The 24,091-nt window shown below is 39.9% G+C and overlaps 2 protein-coding genes across 5 annotated transcripts in view; both read right to left on the bottom strand.

Moving 5' to 3' along the window:
- Positions 1 to 3,648: 3,648 nt before the first annotated feature.
- On the bottom strand, positions 3,649 to 11,850 carry c1qbp (complement component 1, q subcomponent binding protein). The gene is made up of 6 exons (XM_057821508.1): positions 11,679 to 11,850; positions 5,449 to 5,599; positions 5,171 to 5,258; positions 4,839 to 4,934; positions 4,620 to 4,742; positions 3,649 to 3,798 (listed from the first exon to the last, which is right to left on the bottom strand). The coding sequence occupies exons 1-6, from the start codon at positions 11,848 to 11,850 to the stop codon at positions 3,649 to 3,651; spliced, it is 780 nt and encodes a 259-aa protein (XP_057677491.1).
- Positions 5,454 to 24,091, bottom strand: part of dhx33 (DEAH (Asp-Glu-Ala-His) box polypeptide 33) — a 67,862-nt gene continuing 49,224 nt past the window's right edge. For 3 of the 4 annotated variants that reach the window (XM_057821583.1, XM_057821585.1, XM_057821586.1), the window contains 11 exons: positions 23,002 to 23,229; positions 22,231 to 22,401; positions 21,809 to 21,994; positions 21,567 to 21,678; positions 17,815 to 17,974; positions 17,639 to 17,727; positions 17,440 to 17,567; positions 17,089 to 17,292; positions 16,912 to 16,998; positions 12,955 to 15,000; positions 5,454 to 5,599 (listed from right to left, as the gene is read on the bottom strand). In XM_057821583.1, coding sequence (XP_057677566.1) covers positions 14,692 to 15,000; positions 16,912 to 16,998; positions 17,089 to 17,292; positions 17,440 to 17,567; positions 17,639 to 17,727; positions 17,815 to 17,974; positions 21,567 to 21,678; positions 21,809 to 21,994; positions 22,231 to 22,401; positions 23,002 to 23,229 — 1,674 coding nt within the window. In that variant the 3' untranslated portion in view covers positions 5,454 to 5,599; positions 12,955 to 14,691. The remainder of the gene's footprint in view (positions 5,600 to 12,954; positions 15,001 to 16,911; positions 16,999 to 17,088; positions 17,293 to 17,439; positions 17,568 to 17,638; positions 17,728 to 17,814; positions 17,975 to 21,566; positions 21,679 to 21,808; positions 21,995 to 22,230; positions 22,402 to 23,001; positions 23,230 to 24,091) is intronic. The other variant, XM_057821587.1, reaches the window with a different exon arrangement.

Below are 24,091 nucleotides of genomic sequence, written 5' to 3'. Positions count from 1 at the left end.
GTATGTAGGTGCCAGGGTGGAAGTTTTTTACAATTTTTTTGAATGTAGGAAGGTCTGAACAGGTGCGGATGGGTTGAGGGAGTGAGTTCCAAAGCGAGGGAGCAGCAACGGAGAAGACTCTGTACCCCCAAGTTCGGTGTGTTATTTGTGGGTGCGAGAATGTTTCCATTAGATGAGCGGAGGTGACGGAAGGGGGTGTAGTAACAGAGAAGGTCTGTGAAGTAAAGAGGCCAAGTTAGAGTGCTTATTATGTGAGAAGGATGATTTTGAACTGTATCCTGTGTGAAACGGGAAGCCAGTGCAGTTTGTGAAGGACAGGGGTAATGTGATTCCAATAGGGGGTACAGATTGGAAGGCGTGCAACGGAGATTTTGATATACAGTATTGTAGTTTATTGAGGAGTTTGGATGGAGAACCGAAAACGCATGGATGAGGGGCAAAGACGGGCAATGTTCTTGAGATGGAAGCAGGCATTTCTGGTCATGTGGTTGATGTGCTGGTCGAATCTTTGTCAAAAATTATACCTAGGTTGCGGGAATGTGTTGAGGGAGGCAGGATGCAGTTGTTGATGGTGAGGAAAAATTGACCGTCTTTGATGTGAGCTGCAGGGTCGATGATTATGTCCAATTTTTTACTGTTAAGTTGAAGATAGTTTGCTTGCATCCAGGATTTAATATCATTGACTGAGTTGTGAAGTGTAGAGTCGGTGCTGTGCGAGACGGTTTTTGTGGAGATGTACTTTTGGATGTCGCCAGCGTAGCAGTGAAAATGCAGTCAAAATGTAAGGATAATTTGACCAAGGGGGAGGATGTAAATAATGAAGCGGAGGGGGCCAAGAACTTATCTTTGGGGGACACCTTGTGATAGTAGGGAACAGCGGAATGCTGATGAATTGTCGTTCGGTGAGGTAGGAACAGAACCAAGAAAGTGCAGTGCCAGTGATGTGAAGAGATTCTAGTCGGGAGAGCAGGATGGTGTGGTTAATTGTATTGAAAACAGCAGTGATGTCCAGGAGGATGAGGATGGTGAGTTATCCAGAGTCCGAGGAGAATATCGTTGGTTATTTTGAGAAGTGCCGTTTCGGTGCTATGCCGGGAGCAGAAGCCAGATTGGGGAAAAAAAGGGAGATTGGAGATGGGGCGGTAATTGCTCAGGCTATCAGAGTCTAGACCAGTTTACTTTATGAGGGGGTGATGGCAGCCAGTTTGAGAATTTGGGGGACAGAGCCAGGGAGGAGGGAGGTGTTAATGATGTCGGTGACAAGTGAGGAGATGATGGAGGGAGTCTTTTATTAGAACAGAGGGAATGGGATCTAGGGTGTAGGTGGCAGTTTTCATTCCGGACATTATGGTTACAAGTTAAACGGATGATATTAGGGAAGGTTTAGTGAATTTCTGGACAGGAGTGGGCATAAAAGCAGATGGTAAAAAGGATGGAGGGGTAAGTGGAGCGATGGGATGGATCCTGGAGGCATTTAGGTTACTGTAGATGTTGTCTATTTTTGTTTGGAAATAACTGACTTTTCCACAGTGAAAGAAGTAGATGTGTTGTCATGGGTTTACATCGGATTGCTCACGATGCCCTTTAAAAGGAAAGTGACTTTTTAATGTCAACATTAAAATATTTTTTTAAATATACACTCACCGGCCACTTTATTAGGTGCACCATGCTAGTAACGGGTTGGACCCCCTTTTGCCTTCAGAACTGCCTCAATTCTTCGTGGCATAGATTCAACAAGGTGCTGGAAGCATTCCTCAGAGAGTTTGGTCCATATTGACATGATGGCATCACACAGTTGGTGCAGATTTGTCGGCTGCACATCCATGATGCGAATCTCCCGTTTCACCACATCCCAAAGATGCTCTATTGGACTGCGATCGGGTGACTGTGGAGGCTATTTCAGTACAGTGAACTCATTGTCATGTTCAAGAAACCAGTCTGAGATGATTCCAGCTTTATGACATGGCGCATTATCCTACTGAAAGTAGCCAACAGAAGTTGGGTACATTGTGGTCATAAAGGGATGGACATGGTCAGCAACAATACTCAGGTAGGCTGTGGCATTCCAATGATGCTCAATTGGTACCAAAGGGCCCAAAGAGTGCCAAGAAAATATTCCCCACACCATTACACCACCGCCACCAGCCTGAACCATTGATACAAGGCAGGATGGATCTATGCTTTCATGTTGTTGACGCCTAATACTGACCCTACCATCCGAATGTCGCAGCAGAAATCGAGACTCATCAGACCAGGTAACGTTTTTTCGAATCTTCTATTGTCCAATTTTGATGAGCTTGTGCAAATTGTAGCCTCAGTTTCCTGTTCTTAGCTGAAAGGAGTGGCACCCGGCGTGGTCTTCTGCTGCTGTAGCCCATCTGCCTCAAAGTTCGACGTACTGTGCGTTCTGAGATGCTCTTCTGCCTACCTTGGTTGTAACGGGTGGTTATTTGAGTCACTGTTGCCTTTCTGTCAGCTCGAACCAGTCTGGCCATTCTCCTCTGACCTCTGGCATCAACAAAGCATTTCCGCCCACAGAACTGCCGCTCACTGGATATTTTTTCTTTTTCGGACCATTCTCTGTAAACCCTAGAGATGGTTGTGCGTGAAAATCCCAGTAGATCAGCAGTTTCTGAAATACTCAGACAAGCCCTTCTGGCACCAACAACCATGCCACGTTCAAAGGCACTCAAATCACCTTTCTTCCCCATACTGATGCTCGGTTTGAACTGCAGGAGATTGTCTTAAACCATGTCTACATGCCTAAATGCACTAAGTTGCCGCCATGTGATTGGCAGATTAGAATGTAAGTGTTAACGAGCAGTTGGACAGGTGTACCTAATAAAGTGGCCGGTGGGTATATTTCTAATGAATATTTACATTTTGAAAAAAAAAAAAAAGTTTCAAACTATACCTTGGGTGACTTCTTGCTGATTTTGGGGCATTTGTGTAACTTTCTGTTGATCTTGGCTACTTGTTTATTCTTGGTTCCTTCCCTTTTGATTTTGGGGCATTGTCATGAGGAATAATCTCTGGTTATGGCCCCAGTAAGATTCGAAAGTACATTAAAATATAGTATTTAAATGAGTGGTCAAAGGTTAACTGATTAGCTTCCATTGATGGCAATAGACGTCCAATCAATTTCAACTGGACTGGTCAAAAGTTCACTATTTGGAAGAGGGGCATTTCTTGTTCTGTCACGATAAATGTATTTTATGCCCAATTTCCAGCAACTGGATAATTTGAGTTATGAGTTATGAGCCTTGTTTAAATCCAGCCAATTAGGCAGTAACCCTGCTAAGCAAAGCCATATACATAAACACGTTCCAAAACCAGAATCTGCTTTTGGAAACTCGAGAATTAATGCAGTTGAAGACTTGAACATAAAGTCTTGTATGAGCGGTAGAAAGTGCTAGGATAGCGAGATACATTTGAAATTGCAGGCAACATAGTAGACATGCTCTCTTCGAAAACCTTTTAATAACTTTGTGACCTTGAAAAAATATTCGGAACATATCTGTAGTCTAGTAATTGCTGACGTGGCTCTTCTAATTCCCAGATCGTTTGCTATTTAATACAATTGACAAACATTGATTGATTGCAATTAGACGTTAACCAGACATATTGAACACCTCAAACCTATAAAGATTAATTACATTTCACAAAGGTTTTGAGTTCTCCCAGAAAGTTAATGTATTCTTGATGCTCGAGGGCAGTGCTCAGCTCAATCAGTTCATCAGCAAAGGTGTTGTCGACACCCCGGTCAGCCAGATAGTCCATCATGTGGTCATAGAGGTCCTGAGAAAGAAAAAAAAAAAACAGGCAAGTGGGTTATCTTTGTTACATTTTTTCTTGAAAGCTTAACATTAGACATTTCAGCACCAAACTTGTGAAAGATAAAAGCACTAGATATGAACGAGACTAGTGCTGTAACGTTTAATAGATTAACTCGAGTAATTAGATTAGAAATAAACTCTATTCGTATTCGTTTAATTAGTGGTGTTGTAATGGTTTGTTTTGGAAGTGTTTGCATTTAGTTTTATTGATTTGGGGGGATATACTGAATATGACAAAACTAATTTAACATGGCTGAATTCAGCTGCTCCCAGTTAAGGCCAACATAAGGGAAGTTTTTGTTTGAGCTAGTTTAGAGGTATATTTAGTCATTTTTGTGGGAATATGTGAACGATTTGTTAGCATTTTATATCATTTAACCTAGCGAGCTTTTTGCTATGCAAGTTAGGCAATTGTTCTCTTGTTCTGCTTAGATCCTTTATTTTTATGCTGTTTGAGGCTAAGATCAGGTATTTTTTATTTTAAAATGGAAGTGCAACTCTGCATAAATAAGCAACTCACATTTACTGCTCTTCTTAAAGTGCAATCTTAGCAAGCCTTTGTTTTACATCTCCCAAAATTAATTCTGCAACACATTAAGTGTTCCTAATCTGATTACTCGATTATTCAAACTAAGTATTTGATAGAGTAATCGACAACTTAAATATTTGCTAGCTGCAGCCCTAAATGAGAAACTAATGAAAGTAAATCCAGACTAAGACCAAAAAAAGGTCATTTTGAACTTTTAAAAATGGATCAGGTCAAGTCAATTTGTGGCAACTCACATCATTCAGGGAGTCCTTGGTGAGTATGTAACTGGTCTCTTCCATTTCCGTGTCCCCCTCTGGCTGGAAGCTGACCTCGACGATACCAAAGATGTCGCTTTCCTCACCTTCGCCATGTGCCAGCTGTACATTGCAGGTCATGATCAAGTACCAACACAGAAAACAGATTAGAGGCAGACATGCTGCCACTGCCTGTAGGACATGTTCAAAATTACGTACCTCATCTTGAAGGAATTGGCAGTCGATCACCAGAGAATTTTTTGCTGCTTTTTTTGTAATTTCAACCACAAAGTTGGGCGTCGACACAATTTCATCCTGCAACAACAGGATTCCCAACTCATTGGCTGCATCTGACAGTGGTAGACATCCAATCCATTTGAAGTGGGAGGGTAAGCAGCGAAGTAAAAAACACTTCAAATGGATTGGATGTCTACTAGTGATAAACTAGTGACAAACTCATTTAAATTCACAGCAGAAGGATGACTGTACGCGCCACATGATTGGACATCTATCATAGTCAACGAAGAACTACTTTGGACATTTCCCGTTACCTCTTCTCCAGACTTTTGCTCTCCTTTATCTGCTTCATCCGCAAAATTTGGAAGTATGCTGTCATTGACATTGAAAGTGACTGTGATTCTGAAAGTAGACAAGTAAGAAAAAGACAATGTCAATCCATTTAAAGAGCTATAACCATTTATATAGCAATTTTGAAAACAAGTTAGTAAAGTTTTTTGACAATTATCAGAAAAGATGATATACAGCAAAAACTGCCATTACTATTATCTAAAATTTTTGCTCCAAAAGACAGAAATGACAAGTGTCTTACTTCTCTCCAGCCACGTGTTTAGTGAGTTCAGCCTGTGCGCCCTCCGTAGACAGTTCCCAACCCCCGGAGATCTTGGGTAAGGTTGCACTTTTCTGAATCTTTTTCTCCTCTTTTATTTCATCCAATAAAAACTCCCCAAATGACTTGTCGCCTGTTGGAGAAAAAATACACGGGACACATACTGTAAGCTAAGCTTAAAGGCCACGTATTATGCTTTTCATCATCTAAAGTGGCTATGCGGAACTGTACGTTCTCAAAACCCTGCGAATTGAGATGACTCGTTTTCTGACACTACTTTGTGGGTGAATTACTGACATATACACACATTCAACCAATCAGGGAGTCCCAATTCAGGAGGCAAAAGAATTGGCACACCAGGATAACCAATCATGTGATAGCATTAAAAGTTAACTGGGTAGACCAAGGGCGTAGGTTTGCATAGGGACGCTAAGGACATAACACTACCAACTTTCCAGGATGGTCAAATTTTCCCCACCAGCTTTTAAGCCACCTTATTTGCATTATATAATGAGCTCAGTTATATGGGTAATTTAGATTGTCTTCCCATATGTTGTAAGGATAGAATATGTCCAGACTTAATTTATGCCTTTTCACTTGCTGAATGCCCCAGTCCACCCCCCCCCCCCCAAACGCACGTTTGATTGGCTGATGACTTGACCTCCTGCCACAGAAACGAGCACGCACACTAGTCTCACACAACCCCGCCGATAGAAATACAATGCCGCGTCCTCCACCCCCTTCGAAGAGGAGGGATATTTTCTTCGGCCAGCACAAGCTATCGTGAGTAATGTAAAAAGAATTGTGGAGGTGGGGAAACACCATTAACTTTGCTACTCAAAGTCTGACCTGCATTCGAGTTAGCATAGCATTAACCTGTGTCAATTTGCCAACTTGCAAAAGTACTCCAGTAAGGCCAGCCACCACTAAGAACAACGAAGTCAAGCTAACCGTCCCTCAATTTGATCATTGTTTACATTATGTGCATTACCGTAATGCTGCGCGGTAGTTTGAGTGCAAGCCCCAAGATTGTGTCCACTTCAGAGAGACACTGACATGAAAAAAAATCTGAGAAATGAAATCAGACATCAGAATTTCATGAGAATACCTTGGTTCGAGTCTTTGGGTAGTCTAGAATGCCTGAGATGTAGATCGCCCCTTGGATATCGCAGTTTTTTCATAATTTTTCCCCAAATCACTTTTATATTACAGTACTTTAGTTTGACTCTATGGGTGCTCCAGTGTCCCCCAGAAGTGGACCCATTCTTGGATAGCTCCCCATTTTTTAAATAAAGGGACTTGCACTTCAAAATGTTTCTTTATAGACAAGTTTCCGGAGCGAAACATGAGCGGTGCCATCTTGGAAAATTTCTGCACCGAACTTCCGGTTTAGAAAGAACAACATGAATTGCAGTTAAAGTAAGCAGTGTGTTGACAAAGTTAAAACTGCAAAGGAACCCACGGAATCTCCAAAAATGCATTCAGCACGACGTAGATGACACTCCGAGACTTTCTGTGCTGTGCGTGATCTCCTGGAAGCGCCTATAGGCCGAAGTGGAATGTTTTCATCAATGACCAGCTAGTAGCTACAATGCGCCAGTGTGGATCTACCACGCCATACTCATTTAATCGAAACCAGCTGCAGACAAGAAGGATGTGATCTAAACCTAAGGATATTCCTAAAAGATTGTATGATTGTTCTTATCACTTCGTTGATCATTCGCGGACAAAATTATCACAACCTGTCAGCCTGTGTTGACATGAGGTGTAGATTGATACACTGGCCACTTGACCAAAATGAGGTGAAATTACAAATTACATTTGCCGAATGCAGAAGGGCTGACACGGATTTTGTTGTTACAAGGAAATGCTACAAGGTATGTACATATAAACAAAAATACTATGTCATTCTTTTTTATTGCAGATAGTGATCGCAATAAAACATTTGGACAACATGATTCCATTTCTTGTTTTATTTAAAAAGATTGGTGCATGTGGAAAACAGGTCAATAAATCACATAAAATTATTAGAAAAATCGCATAAGAGAATGCGATATCAAGACAGCAGAGCTCCAAAGTGGCTTTAGAACCTCGCCAAACTTTCACCCGACATTACGCAGACCAGACGGATTTTCTCCCGCTGTCCTCGGTAATTCCAGCTCCAGTAGGGTATCTTAAAGTTGCTGCAGTTAAAAAGCTCGTAGTTGGATCTCAGGATTAAGCTGACGGTCCACCAAAATGTGGCCCAAACGCAAAACAAAATTACTTCAGTGGAAAAATTTGTTTCGAGAAAAATAGTTTTCAAATGCTTTGTCTCAAATTTATTTTTGCAATCAAAAACAATTTTTTTTATTGAAGTGACTTTTTTGGGATTAAAAGTATATACTGTATTTTGATTGAAGCAACTTTGTTTTTGATAGAAGTAACTTTGTTTTTTGATTGAATAATAAAAACACAAATCTACCTCCATCGTTATTGAGGGAGAAAGAAATTAAGAAAGCTTTAAAACAAAGCCACCGGGGAGTCTGTTTTTTTTTTTTTTTAATATTTATATTTCATTACATAGACATGCCTCGTAGGGAAAGGAGATTGAGGGATAAAAAAAGGAGTTGGATGAGGCTGCTAAAGGCAGTGGATACCTCATCACCTGGGTGAATAGCAGACCTGGTAAGAACAAGTTTGCAAGGATAGTCGGGTATTAAATACAATTATAAACACAATTACAATGTTATTTTTCTATAAGATTTTATGTCATTGCTTTATTAATCATTAGGTGCTAGAGTTGTTACGTATGGATAATAATGAAATAATAGTTTTGGGAAAACTGTGCTGTTGGTGGCTCAGTGACCATCTGATGTGGTTTGTTCTCAGATGAACAAGTTGAGGAAGGAAGTTTTGATGCAGAGGTTGAAGGAAGAAAAGAGGCAGACTGACTGAGCCAGAAAGACAGCCAGAAAGTGTTGATGACAGTTTTGATTTCTATTCACTGTTGCCCCCTCCCAATTAAAGTATGTCACAGTGGCAGCCAATTATTATCTAAAGCTGGTTAAAATTGAAGTTATGTTGTTTTAAGGAGTATTAAATACTTGTTCATGTGCCCCTTTTGATCTACGAGCACCCGCCCCTCCACCGGTCTCTGCATGGCCCTGCTGAAACACAGTGTGGGTCGACAGAGCTCAATATTTTGTTGGGGTGTACAGTGTACTGGAACATCGTTTCCTCCACACCCTTCTCACCTTTTTAACGCGACGGTAAAGCGACAAGAAACTAGCGAGAGACATTTCAACATATTCAACATGGCTAGCGCGAGACAGACTGTTGGTTTTAGCGACTCGATGTGTTTTTGGTCATGTAAAACCGAATTTACCGCGGATTGGAACATATTGCCGCTGAGTCTGGTGTACCAGGCTACGGGACTGCTGTCTGCTGCATTCTGCTGCATTTGGTGCGATCCGGCGACACCGCATACAGCAATTTATATTACATTCAGTGGTCTCAAAATGCCCTAAAGAGATACACCAGGCTTGAAAATGTACACACACACCCTACCCCAAGGGTCAGAGACCCTCCCACCACAGTCTCCTAAAATCCTGTGGGAAACACTGTGCGGTATTTCCAAATTTTCTTTTTAAAGGGATTTTGATGAGTAATGTTACTCCAGCAGGTTTTGGATGGAGAAATTCTAAAACGGAAGTTGCGAGCAGACATGTGGAAGCAAAGCGGAAGTACAGTGGTACCTCTACATACAAAGTTAATCGGTTCCAGGACCTTGTTTACAAGTCAAAATGGTTGTATGTCGAGCAGGATTTTCCCGTAGGAATACATTATAATTCCATTAATTCTTCCCACAGCTTAAAAACCTACACTAAATCCTTAATAAATACTGGTGGTACTATTAAAAATGGCAATTACACATAACAAAACAAACAAATTATAAATAAAAATCAGAATAACATAATAAAAATAATACGTCGGATGTCGAAGCGATTGTGTGAAGCGATCGTATGTCGAGGTACCATTGCATCTCGGAAACGTGTGTATACGTCAATGCAGATTTATTTTGCTTTGATCATTTCGCCTACACATTAATTTGGTTCATATTTGTGAGAAATCTGGCCCTGACCCTCTTTTTAATAATATATTTGGTCTTATTAATGTTCCGTCCCCAGCAAAAAGTGTACATGGAGGTTATGCAGTTTTATCGTCCCTACCAATGTTCAGACCAAATGATCATCTTTCAGTACTATAGAGGAAGTCGGACATCCGGGCATTTAATGATGTCAAGCCACAACAAAGCGTCGCCATATTAAAAATGGGGTAAAAGACGACTCACAAGCAGTTGCTCTGTCGTGCATTGTAATACAAACGCGTCGAACTTTCGTCTTATTTGCGGTCTTTTTTCCGTCGGAATGACTAAAAGTTGCTGTGTTGCGGGTTGTCACATGAGGAAGAGTTCGGAGCCGCATTTGAAGTTCTTCATGCTGAAAGCAATTAATCGAGCAACAGTAAAAGAAGACTTTTCCGTGGACTATTTTCGCCTGTGGGACCCTAAATCCAAGCACATTTACGTTTGCAGCCGACATTTTATTACTGGTGAGTTTAAACGATTATTTTTTTGCCCCAATTAGCTGCTACGATTCAATAGACTAGGCAGTGGTTATTATTACTATAACCTGCAACTCGCAAAGCCCTATTTTTCTTTTGCCGTGAACTACTCTGATTAGTCAATCGGTATATTATTGGCCCCGTGACGTGTTCACGGCTAAATAACACTTGGAGGCGAATTACCAGTTACGGCAGAAATAATCACTTCGTATATACTACCAATTTTCTCAGTTCCGCACAGTACATATTCCGCGTAATTGATAAAGGTCAACTTACTGGGTGACTTTATGATGTAGTAGTAGATGTTTCCGAACTCCACTGCAGGCCATTCCTTTGTTTATCCAGCTATCAGCTGCGACTTTGTATCGGCAAATTTGCAAGCCAATACACTGTAATTTTAAATTGTATCGCCTCCTCGCGTCTGTCGGCAGTGACTCGTGATAATAGTAAGCCATGTTTAAGACGTTTTTATGAAAAAAGACGCAAAACACACCTGAAATATATGAATTTTAGACGTTTGTCTACGGAATGTTAAGCTGTGCATGCCCCTTTCGCAAAATGGTGACACGTTGCTAAGCGAGGTGACGTCACGCCGACTTCCTCCAATGTTTCGACTGCGAAGGGCGTTGTTGACTAATAAGGTCAAAGAAGTCTCTTTCAAAATTATTCACAGATATTATCCTGCGAATCACTACATGAAAAAATTCAAGAGGGCCATTGACACGAACTGTTCGTTCTGTGGAGATCATCCAGAGACAGTTCAGCACCTTTTTTGGACTTGTTCTTTTTCCAACAAATTTTGGAAAGATTTTTGTAAGTTTGTTGACAGGAATCTACATGTGGACTTCAAGCTAAAATTGGAAAATGTCATTTTTTGTTTTTATAAAAAGATCAGGAATGAAGTTATTTTTATTGTTAATCTACTTCTTTTGTTGTCAAAATTCTACATCCACAAATGTAAGTTCAGCAAGCTGTTACCTTCTTTTTCTCACTTCCAAAATGAAACGGTATGCTACATAAATCTGTTGAAAAAAATCAAAGAATAGGAAAGCGGAGAAAATAATTGATATTTGTGAACAGCTCCGACTTTTTTGGGAATAGTTGATTATAGTATTTTTTTTCTTCTCTGATATGCAATGTTTGGTATGTTTATACCCCGTCATATTTGTGTTTGTATTCTTTTGTTTTTTGGTTTGTATTAGTATTCTTGTGTTTGTATTGTTGTTTATTCTGTTGTGTTGTTGTTAATAAAAACAAAACAAAAAAAGACTGGGAAGGACGTCATGCGTTTGACGTCTATCGCTGTCAAGGGCAGCCAATTAGTCCAATTTACATACGGTAAAAGACAGAAAATACTATTACCACCACACATCCGAGTACCGTGTCTTAATTAGTGTTGACATCTACAACATATTTCTGCAATATATTCCCCCTTTAAATACAGTAGTCCAATTCAATAAATGGGGAAGACAGGCTGCCTGTTACGCCGGCTGGCGACTCACTAGTTACCTCTCAAAAGTGATAATTACCCTCTGTGTGCATCGCACCACAGCCACACGACGCTGATGGATTCAACCCTTTGGAAGTGAACAATTTTGGCCTATAACCCGACGCTCCGTTGCCGTTCATCATCCAGAGGGAGCGGGTGAAGGGTCTGGCTGTAGCCGCGTTCGGTGCGCAAAGTTGAGGGCAACGAAGTGGCAGTGCCCGTGCTGTGGAGCTGGAAGCCGCAGGAAGGCGAAGAGCGGCTCCCACCGTGCGGACAACTGACTTCAGCATGTTTAGCTATTTGACTCTTAATAATAATATTTTAAGACAGTCCGGTCCCGCACTCTCTCGTCCCGTGGCTAGTGGATGAGGATGCCGCAACGCACGTGTGAGGAAGGGCACATTGACCTGTCGTAACTATGCTCTTTGCACCGGAAGTAAAGGAAACGGGAGGGCAGTAGCTTTTTTTTTTTTTTTTTAACAAGCAACAAAATACAATCTCTTGAGAATATAAAAATACAAGGAAGTTTTCCAATACAAACCTAAACATAAAACACAATCTATAATAATTTAATATAAACAAAACAAATTTAGGGGAATTCAAACCCATATCTAAAACAAAAGATGACGTGCACTACAGTTTCTTGACATACTGTCTTTGTTCACACAACTTAAGGCAGGTATAAAATATTTCAAATTCCTTGATAAAGACAACAAATGAAGGCCTGGTATTCCTCCATCTAGCACAGTAACACACACATTCCTTTCAACGTGGAATCGTACGTCAAAGGCTCCGCCATATTGTAGGAGGCAAAATTGAATGTTTTCAAGGAACCTTTTTTCCAGTGATTGTCATTATGATCATAGCAATGCAAAAGTGGGTAGAGTAGCCAAAAAGTGGTGCTGAAAAGCAGAGGTTGGTATAGCAGCCAAAAATTATACTCAAGTAATAGTAGCGTTACTTCCAGATATTACTCAAATAAAGGTAAGAGTCATCCCAAATTTTACAGTACGAGTAAAAGAGCATTCGTTGAAAAGAATACTCAAGTAATAAGTAACATTGTGAAACCGTTTTATCGTAATTGTGCTTTATTGAGGTGACGTTGTCAACCATTAGTTTTTCTGCGACTACACTTCCATGCTGATACGGTATTCTGAACCACTTTTGGAACGATTTTGATTCCTTTTCCTCTCCTTAATGCACCGTCAAGTGATCAAAAATTGCTTGAAATTCAATATACTGTAAATTATTTTGTGTGTGTGTGTGTGTGGGGGGGGGGGGGGGGGGGAGGGGACAAAAACAATTATATTACCCGTCCAAAGAACATGAGCGCTCTCTAGTGGACAAAAGTTACTCAAGTAAATGTAACATTGCAATAATGCAATACTACCCACCTCTGCAGAAAAGCCTAGTACAGTTGCTCCACATCTGCCTCACTTGCTGCATCATCGTGCTTGATTCCTCTAGCCCCCAGACTTTCAGAGCCCTTGTTACAGTATAAATAACTTTCATCTCTTTGTTTTTGGATTTAAAAACCTTAAAAAAAAAAGATATCCTTTTATGATGTAAACTCTATAAGACTCCACCTCCACCATGAAAGAAAAAGCTTTAAAAAAACAAAAACAAAAAAAAAAACAAAGCCACATTTGCCGAAATACCAACGTTAATGCACACACTGCCTGGAAATTGCTGTTTGTTTGTTTGTTTGTTTTTTTACGCAAACGTGTTCACCAACCTGTGTTAACCTCTTGTTATGATGTCAATTAAAACATACTTTTGAATTTACTGGAAAAAAGTTTTTTTTTTTTTCTTGCATTCCAACAATGTTCAAATATATTGTTTTGGTTTTTAGTAAGAAAAAAAAAAGGTTCTAACTTCACGCACACACACCCCAACACATTTACGTACGTACATACAGTACATACATACATAAAACCAGATATCATCAGCTGTTCTCAACACCTACAAGTGCATCTCTTATAACAGTACATGCAGTAGTTTCCGCATGGTTTCCACAGTGTAAGAATATTTTTTTATTGTAACGTCCTGAGTTAAAATGTACAAAATCACAAAAGCTTCTTAAGCTGTGATTTACATTCTACAAAGTGAGAAAGACCTGAGTGATCAGATCTTTTCATATAATATCCATGCATAGCAAATATCTTCTGAGCTAAATGCAGATAATATTCAAAGGAAGAATTTGGAGATGCATTCATGCGTCAACCCGAAAGCTCCAGTACTCCGTTTGGAAACTGTCAAAACAACATGCACATGTGGGTGCAGATATAACAAAAGGGAGCTCATGTTACTTTGACATGCCTTTGAAACTTTGAATATTTTCATATACAAAAAAAATACGATTCAAATATTTCTATTCTACATAGTTGTAGATTCGTGGCAAAAAGTATATGAACTCAAAATATATTTTGAGGTTGAGCCCATATTTTTACCAAACAAGCAATCATGAAGAAATGTTTTACATTTTGCATGATCGGATAATCAAGCCAACAGGCAAATTTGAGTTGCTTATGAGACATCATTTTGCAGATTTGTGCTGCAATGACACTGACTTAAGACTCAAGTGTGTGGTGGTGTGAATCATCACTAACCTTTTCTACATCTTATGATTTAGAGAAATTTGAAGATTATGGGAAAGCTTATAGTGGAAATAAGTAAACTTTTTCGTGATATTGTAATTTTTTATATTATTGGTATTCCTACTGTAGGAATATTTACGACGGCGTTCCATTTACCATCCCTTCGACAGTGATATACAGTACTGCAATGTGTATATCCTGTACCAATAACTTATCATACTTCAGTCATGTCACAATTACACTAAAACTTCTAGTCGTGCTGTGCTCAAAAACAAACTCTCCAAGACCAATATTTGCCCAAGACCAGAACTCACCGCAATACGTTTGGAAATCAAGACTGAGACAAGCCAAGACCAGTCCAAACATTTAAAATGAACTATAAAACCGTATAAAACAGCAAGGTTATCTTCATTTCATGGTTAGCATTCACACTGAAAGTGAGTGGAATGAGTCTAACTGTTCATAACTGCAAATCGCTTTAGGTCAACAACAACATGAATACCTGTTTTAGTGGGATGCACTACACACAAGTGATTAGCTCTTAACAGGACGCAGTTTGCGACCAAAGTACTCCGGTGCTGCCTCAAGCAGCCAATCCGCATCCACCAGACACAAGTCCCTCATGTAGCAGCGCGAGGTGTGCAGCAGCTCATTAAACACTACATACGCTGGCTTGGCCTGGAAAAGAACAGAGGAAGGGTGGATGGCCACCGACTGGTGGGTGTCCAGGGCTAAGTAACTGCCGTCGGGTTGAAGCTCCGCAGCGTTGATGAACATCCCGTGGGCGAGGCATTGGCGCACCTTCCCTGTGTCTGATCCACATGACTCTAGCTTCAAGTTCATCTGATGGGACGAGAAGCAGAACAGAATATGTCATCATCAAACTGTCATCCTGAACTTTGTGCAATTATGCCAGCAGAAAAAAAACATGTCTCCCTTATGTTTAAATTTGTTTATTTAGGGCTGTCAAAATTATCGCATTAATGGGCGTTAATTAATTTTTTAAATCAATCACGTTAAAATATTTGACGCATTTAACGCACATGCCCCGCTCAAACAAATTAAAATGACAGCAGTGTCATTCTGACTTGTTGTGTTTTTTGGTGTTTTTCCGCCCTCTGCTGGCGCTTGGGTGCAGCTGATTTTATGGGTTTCAGGCTTCAGCACCATAATTATTATTGACATCAACAATGGCGAGCTACTAGTTTATTTTTGGATTGAAAATTTTACAAACTTGATTAAAACGAAAACATTAAGAGGGGTTTTAATTAGGGCTGTCAAAATTAACGCATTAACGAGCGGTAATTAATTTTTTAAATTAATCCCGTTATAATATTTGACGCAATTAACGCACAAATGCCCCGCTCAAACATTAAAAGGACAGCAAAGTGAAAGGCGTACTTGTTGTGTTTTTCGGAGTTTTGCCAGCCTCTGCTGGCGCTTGGGTGCGACTGATTTTATAGGCTTCAGCATCCATGAGCATTGTGTAAGTAATTATTGAAATTAACAATGGCGGGCTACTAGTTTATTTTTTGATTGAAAATTTTATTAAAACGAAAACATGAAGAGGGGTTTTAATATAAAATTTCTATAACTTGCACTAGTTATTATCTTTTATTTATTTTCTATAAATGTTTATAAGGCAAGGCAAATTTATTTATATAGCACAATTCAACACAAGGCAATTCAAAGTGCTTTACATCACATGAAGATCATAAAATATGTATATATTTTATTTATTTATATATTTATATATTTTATTTATTATTTTTATAAATCTTTTAAGACCTACAAGTCTTTCTATCCATGGATCGCTTTAACAGAATGTTAATAATGGTAATGCCATCTTGTTGATTTATTGTTATAATAAAGAAATACAGTACTTATGTACCATATGTTGAATGTATATATCCATCTCGGTCTTATCTTTCCATTCCAACAATAATTTACAGAAAAATATGGCATATTTTATAGATGGTTTGAATTGCGATTAATTAAGATTAATTAATTTTTGAGCTGTAATTAACTCGATTAAAAATTTTTATTGTTTGACACCCTTAGTTTTAATATAACATTTCTATAACTTGTACTAACATTTATCTTTTAAGAACTACAAGTCTTTCTATCCATGGATCGCTTTAATAGAATGTTAATAAAGTTAATGCCATCTTGTTGATTTATTGTTATAATAAACAAACACAGTACTTATGTACAGTATGTTGAATGTATATATCTGTTTTGTGTCTTATCTTTCCATTCCAACAATAATTTATAGAAAAATGTGGCATATTTTATAGATGGTTTGAATTGCGATTAATTACGATTAATTTTTAAGCTGTGATTAACTCGATTAAAATTTTTAATTGTTTGACAACCCTAGTTTATATTAATTATTTTAACTTTAAATATACTGTTCCACTAAACAACAGTTTGATATGCTTTCAAACTCATTTTAAAACACTAAAATACATGATCAATTTATCGCCCTGGCCTATGTCAATGCACAAATTTTCTCTCAGCTCAGCTTAAACAATTCCTGCTTAAAATATGAGTTTACCGCCATCTAGTGGCAAGAAACAAAGCATTACATATACACATGCACACAAAAATACAAAGTACAATTAATGGAACATTGATTAAAAAAAAAAAAAAACACACAAAAACATAGAAAACTAAAATGCTCAAAAGTGAATACACAAATTGCCTATTACGAACAAGCGGGTGATTACTTAATTGAAATTTGCGAAGACATACCTTGAGGCAGATTTCTCGAAGTTGACTTTGGACGTCTTTCACTAAACCCATGTTTCTGCTGTTCACAAAGTTCTCCCGACACCACTCCTTTACAAATGAAAAATGCACAAACATACATACGGTATGTCAAGTAGCTCAGTGGATTCTGGTCACGTGATTTGAATGTGCATTACTCACCTTGTTCCCACTGACTTTCTTAAATGCTCTATAGATGGCGAGGAGTGTCATGTGATCTCCTTCGCTGGACATGAACTTCTTGCGCACAGCAAGAACCTCTTCTCGCCGCGCTGGAGGGTTATACAGCACAGTGTCGACTGACAGCAGAGAGACAATACTTAAAATCTCCTCTGAGCAGGAGTAGTTGGGGGACATCAGGATTGTCTGGAAGGTAAAGTGTCAAGATTTTGTCAAATAAAGTAAAATCAATGTCTAGCCCTGCCAATGGCACTGCATTAAAAAAAAAACAATAAAAACTAATACATAATATCAATTTGTTGCCCAAGCCTACCTAATAGCAAGCAGCACTACCTTAGCAAATCTTGGTTCCAAGGGGAAACTTGACATCTTCTTCCCCAAAGGAGTAAGGACAACCTGTCCATTGTTCTTTTCTACAGCACCAAGCAGCTCCAAATGCTCCATCGCTGAGCGGATAGCATCTGCAATATTGTGGTCAAATTGCAGGTTACTAGGCAGTCAGGAAATGAGCCCAAGAGCTCTGGTGCTTTACCTGGAGAAGGTTTGGACATGAAATCAAAATTTGTAACGTCTTGAATCCCGAGAGCCATTAGCTGTAGCATCACACTGGCTAAATTACACCTATAAAACATAAGGCCACTGTCAGTTCATAGGAACGGGTGGCTTGAGTGTGCCAAAGAAGTCGTTAAAAAAATAAACATAGATCACCTCTGAATCTCAGGCACACTCATAGGAATGAGATTATCAAATTCCTGCTCTGTGTAGAGACGGTAGCAAATTCCTGAGTCTTCCCTTCCTGCTCGGCCTGCTCGCTGCCACGCCTGCGCTTTTGAGACCCGCTGCACTGCCAGGACCTCCAACCCACTGTCTGGGAGCCAATCAACAACCAACATTAATGGATACAATAAATAGAGCAAAGAAAATACTCCTGCTATGATTAGTTGTACAGTGGGGCAAATAAGTATTTAGTCAACCACTAATTGTGCAAGTTCTCCCACTTGAAAATATTAGCGAGGCCTGTAATTGTCAACATGGGTAAACCTCAACTATGGGAGACAGAATGTGGAGAAAAAAAAAACAGAAAATCACATTGTTTGATTTTTAAAGAATTTATTTGCAAATCATGGTGGAAAATGAGTATTTGGTCAGTACCAAAAGTTCATCTCAATACTTTGTTATGTACCCTTTGTTGGCAATAACGGAGGCCAAACGTTTTCTGTAACTCTTCACAAGCCTTTCACACACTGTTGCTGGTATTTTGGCCCATTCCTCCATGCAGATCTCCTCTAGAGCAGTGATGTTTTGGGGCTGTCGTTGGGCAACACGGACTCTCAACTCCCTCTGCAGATTTTCTATGGGGTTGAGATCTGGAGACTGGCTAGGCCACTCCAGGACCTTGAAATGCTTCTTACGAAGCCACTCCTTTGTTGCCCTGGCAGTGTGTTTGTGATCATTGTCATGCTGAAAGACCCAGCCACGTCTCATCTTCAATGCCCTTGCTGATGGAAGGCGATTTTCACTCAAAATCTCTCGATACATGGCCCCATTCATTCTTTCCTTTACACAGATCAGTCGTCCTGGTCCCTTTGCAGAAAACAGCCCCAAAGCATGATGTTTCCACCCCCATGCTTCACAGTGGGTATAGTGTTCTTCGGATGCAATTCAGGATTCTTTCTCCTCCAAACACGAGAACCTGTGTTTCTACCAAAAAGTTCTATTTTGGTTTCATCTGACCATAACACCTTCTCCCAGTCCTCTTCTGGATCATCCAAATGCTCTCTAGCGAACCGCAGACGGGCCTGGACGTGTACTGGCTTCAGCAGGGGGACACGTCTGGCAGTGCAGGATTTGAGTCCCTGGTGGCGCATTGTGTTACTGATAGTAGCCTTTGTTACTGTGGTCCCAGCTCTCTGTAGGTCATTCAGTAGGTCCCGCTGTGTGGTTCTTGGATTTTTGCTCACCGTTCATGTTATCATTTTGACGCAACGGGCTGAGATCTTGCATGGAGCCCCAGACTGAGGGAGATTTTCAGTGGTCTTGTATGTCTTCCATTTTCTAATAATTGCTCCCACAGTCGATTTCTTTACACCAAGCATTTTACCTATTGCAGATTCAGTCTTCCCAGCCTGGTGCAGGTCTACAATTTTGTCTCTGGTGTCCTTCGACAGCTCTTTGGTCTTGGCCATAGTGGAGTTTGGAGTTTGACTGACTGAAATTGTGGACAGGTGTCTTTTATACCGATAATGAGTTAAAACAGGCGCCATTAATACAGGTAACGAGTGGAGCCTCGTTAGACCTCGTTAGAAGAAGTTAGACCTCTTTGACAGCCAGAAATCTTGCTTGTTTGTAGGTGACCAAATCCAAATACTTATTGTCCACTCTAATTTGGAAATAAATTCTTTAAAAATCAAACAATGTGATTTTCTGTTTTTTTTCCCCCACATTCTGTCTCTCATGGTTGATGTTTACCTATGTTGACACTTACAGGCCTCTGTAATCTTTTCAAGTTGGAGAACTTGCACAATTGGTGTTTGACTAAATACTTATTTGCCCCACTGTATGTACACTGGTGGTCAAAAGTACTGGCACCCCTGCAATTCTGTCAGATAATGCTCAATTTCTCCCAGAAAATGATTGCAATTACAAATGCTTTGGTATCAATATCTTCATTTATTTTGCTTGCAATGAAAAAACACAAAAGAGAATGAAAAAAAATTAATCATTATCATTTTCGGACAAAAGTATTGGCACCCTCAGCCTAAAACTTGGTAGCACAACCTTTAGACAAAATAACTGCGAACAACCGCTTCCGGTATCCATCAATGAGTTTCTTACAATGCTCTGCTTGAATTTTAGCCCACTCTTCTTTAGCCAATTGCTTCAGTCTCTGAGATTTGAAGGGTGCCTTGCCTTCTCAAAACACAGGTGTTCTCTGGGATTCAGGTTTGGACTATAGTCTCCAGTACTTTCTCTCAAACCATTTTCTAGTGCTTTTTGAAGTGCGTTTGGGGTCATTTTCCTGCTGGAAGACCCATGACTTCTGAGGGAGACCCAGCTTTCTCACACTGGTCCCTGCTGCAAAATTTGTTGGTAGTCTTCAGACTTCATAATGCCATGAACACAGTCAGCAGTCCAGTGCCAGAGGAAGCAAAGCAACCCCAAAAACATCAGGAAACCTCCGCCATGTTTGACTGTGGGGACTGTGTTCTTTTCTTTGAAGGCCTTGTTTTTTTTCCTGTAAACTCTATGTTTATGCCTTTTCCAAAAAGCTCTACTTTTGTGTCATCTGAGAACATTCTTCCAAAACATTTTGGGCTTTCTCAGGTAGGTTTGGGCAATCTCCAACCTAACTTTTTGATGTCTCTGGGTCAGAAGTGGGGTCTTCCTGGGTATCCTACCATGGAGTCCATTTTCATTCAGACGCCGATGGATAGTACGGGTTGACACTGTTGTACCCTTGGACCGCAGGACAGCTTGAACTTGTTTGGATGTTAGTCGAGGTTCTTTACCCACCATCCGCAAAATCTCTCGTTGAAATCTCTCATCAATTTTTCTTTTCCGTCCACATCTAGGGAAATTAGCCACAGTGCCATGAGCTTTACACTTATTGATGACACTGCGCACGGTAGACACAGGAAAATTCATGTCTTTGGAGATGCACTTGTCGTCTTGAGATTGCCCATGTTTCCTCACAATTTTGCTTTTCAAGTCCTCAGAGAGTTCTTTGGTCTTTTTTCTTTTCTCCATCCTCAATGTGGTACAAACAAGGACCGAGGTTGAGTCAACTTTAATCCATTTTAACTGGCTGCAAGCTCATTTTTGGAGTTTTGTATAAAATGATAATGATTTTTTTTTCTATTCTCTTTTGTGTGTTTTTTCCGTTGCGAGCAAAATCAATGAAGATAATACTACAAAGCATTTGTAATTGCAATCATTTTCTGGGAGAAATTGAGCATTACCTGACAGAATTCCAGGGGTGCCAATACTTTTGGCCAGTAGTGTAGATACAGTAAAGAGAGCAAAGAAAATGCTACTGCTATGATTAGTTGTATATAAAAGAATTATATTATGAAACCTAAATGTGTGAATATTAGGCGGTTGCTACTGTGATACAGAGGGAATTCAAGTGGACATCTTTGGAAAGGTCAAATCGGTTCCCCTAAATAAGGTTACAAAGCTATAACTGCCATTGAAGGCCATAGAAAGTGGGAAGCTGGCAGCAATTCGCTGCCAACACTCCCACTGTAAATGTATTGGACGTTTATCGCCGTCAATAAACTCATTTAATTTAGAATAAACGTTCGTTCATTCGCTGTCACATCCCCCATTTCAAATGGATTGGACATCTACTGGTGACAAATTCATTCCAATTTACAGCAGAAGGATGATTGGACATCCAGCATTGTCAATGGCACTGAAAGAGTTAAGGATCAACTAGGGAAGAGGACGTGTTATCTCACCAGGATTAAAACGTTTGGCCTTCACCATCCCAGTATCAATAACATATTTGATCCCAGATATCGTAACGGATGTCTCTGCTATGTTGGTTGACAAGATAACCTTCCTGCAACCCTAGAACAAGGGAAGAAGAAAAAAGTGTGACTTCAATTAATGGAATTTTTACTACATACCACAAAATAAATCACGGCTAAATAGAAGAGGACACATCTATGGCTCCTCTTCTAAATACTCGTGACTTTACCTTTGGTGCTGCTTGAAAAACCCTGAGCTGTTGTGTCGGAGGCAGCGATGCGTACAGAGGGATGACTACCATCGGGCCGCAGTTGTCCGGCAGATGCTTGGCAATGTCCCGGCAAGTCCTGGCTAGCGCCTCGATTTCTTCCTGGCCCGTCATGAACACCAATATGTCGTGTGATGGAGGTGCTTCCTGTGAATGTATCGTAAATGGTAACCCAATGACGACTTGATTTGAATACCAAATGTACAAAAAAACAAAACAAAAAAAAACTATATTTCTGATTAAATATTTTGCTGTGAAATTCATATTTCACTTTTACCTCTTCAGATAATGCAACTAAATAATAATAGTACTACTAACAACTCATTTATACAATGTACAAATAAGATTATTTATTAGGTTACCATTCACTTATTGTGTACTACCTGGTGTATCTGGAACACAGTGACAAGAGCAGCTTGCAGGTAGTCAGATTGAGCTTGCTTGGTGTAGTAGATCTGAATGGGATGCTGCCTGCCTTCCAGGTACAGTACAGGTGAGTTGTTAAAGTATTCAGAGAACAGGTCCACATCCATTGTAGCTGACATCACTATGACCTGGGCAGGTTAAGATGAGAAAAAAAAAAAACAATGATACAAAAAGTATTTCTAAAAATGTCTCTGCACTTCCCCTGTGCACACGATCTTTTCCCGTATGCTATCCTTTTTAACTCACTGGCTGCCATTGAAAGAGCTGGACATCCAATCCTTTTGAAATGGGAGGGGTGGCAGTCAATGAACAAAGGCTGCCACTAGACCTGAACGATATTGGAAAAAACTATCATTGCTATTTTGGGGGGGGGGGGGGGGGGGGTTGCGATATATTGCGATATATTTCGCCAACGGGCCCGGTGACGTCACGCACTGCGACGTAACACGAATGGTGACCTATCACTTAAAATAATTTAACAAACTTTATTAAAACGAAAACATTGAGGGTTTTTTTATATCAAATTATTACAACTCATACTAACATTTATCTTTGAAGAATTAATTGTCTTAAAGATCGAGGATCCCTTTAACAAGTTTTCTTTAGGTCTTTAGAGACACATGAGTGGATGTCAATCGTCAGTGGCACTCAAAGAGTTATAATATGCTAATAAATAAGGAGGTGAATACATTTTTATTCATCTGAAAACAACACGTAACATTTCTTACCTTCAGAGGAATCTTGCCAAGTACTTTACGCCTGCGCTGAGCTGCCTTAACAACTCCGAACAGCACATCTGTATGCACGGTGCGTTCGTGCGCTTCATCCAGTATGACCACAGTGTAGCGCAGCAGTAAGGGGTCACCAATAGCCTCCCGTAGGAGCATGCCATCAGTCATAAACTTCAGCTTCGTTTCTGTGGATGTGACATCCTCAAAACGCACGGTGTAGCCCACCTGAAAACAGTTATAGTCATAGATAAAACATATATAAAACTAGATGCAGGCATGAAAATGGGTCCGGGGTTAAAAAGGTGAGAAAGGTGTGGAGGAAATATGTTCCGGCGTTCTGCCAAAATGTCCGCCGTCGGCAAAACGTCCTACATGTGGCGAATTTGACCATTTTAATTTTTCACATAAGGCTTAATATTCGAGTTAACGGGGGTTTAATTAGTTGAAGGAGTTGATTTCAAACACCATTGACTCTTGCTAGCTTAGCCACTCCGGAGCCCTGAAACTAACAAATAACTGTCAAACTGCACAGAATTTGTTCAAATCATTTCCAACGACTAATTATACCCCGGCTAACTCAAAGATTAAGCCTAATGTAAAAAATTCTGAACTTCCCCTTTAAAATAAAGACCATTGAATATGGCCCTTAAAATGTTGTCTATAAAAGTTTTAGAGCAATAAAACAAACAACACAAATGAATAAAATGAACAGGAATCCTTCAAAGTATTTCATAATGGGTCCAAATTATTTTTCGAACAGATCATGTGACTATAGAACCTTAGAGACAGCCGTTTGCATTGCTTAGCCAAAACTACAGCTGAGGAGGCAAGATGGATATTTAGAATTTCTTTAAACCTAAGCTTTCAAAACCCTCAACAACAACTGAGCTTGAACCGAGGATTGAGCACGAGCAGTATCAAAAAGTCCTGGCTGTCGTGTTACCTGTTGTGCTGTAATTCCAAGTGGTGCTTGAATTGGATGCTTATAGCGGTGGACAGTCTTTTTGAGCCGGCGCAAAGTTTGCAGCGCACGGAGATATTTTTGTTATCTTTACTGGACAAAAATGTGAAGTAATGGCTGTGTTTC

The sequence above is a fragment of the Corythoichthys intestinalis genome, chromosome 18 (genome assembly GCF_030265065.1).
Source record: "Corythoichthys intestinalis isolate RoL2023-P3 chromosome 18, ASM3026506v1, whole genome shotgun sequence".
Classification (NCBI taxonomy): Eukaryota; Metazoa; Chordata; class Actinopteri; order Syngnathiformes; family Syngnathidae; genus Corythoichthys; species Corythoichthys intestinalis.
The sequence above is the reverse complement of the archived record's forward strand: the minus strand, read 5'-3'. Positions and strand labels throughout refer to the sequence as shown.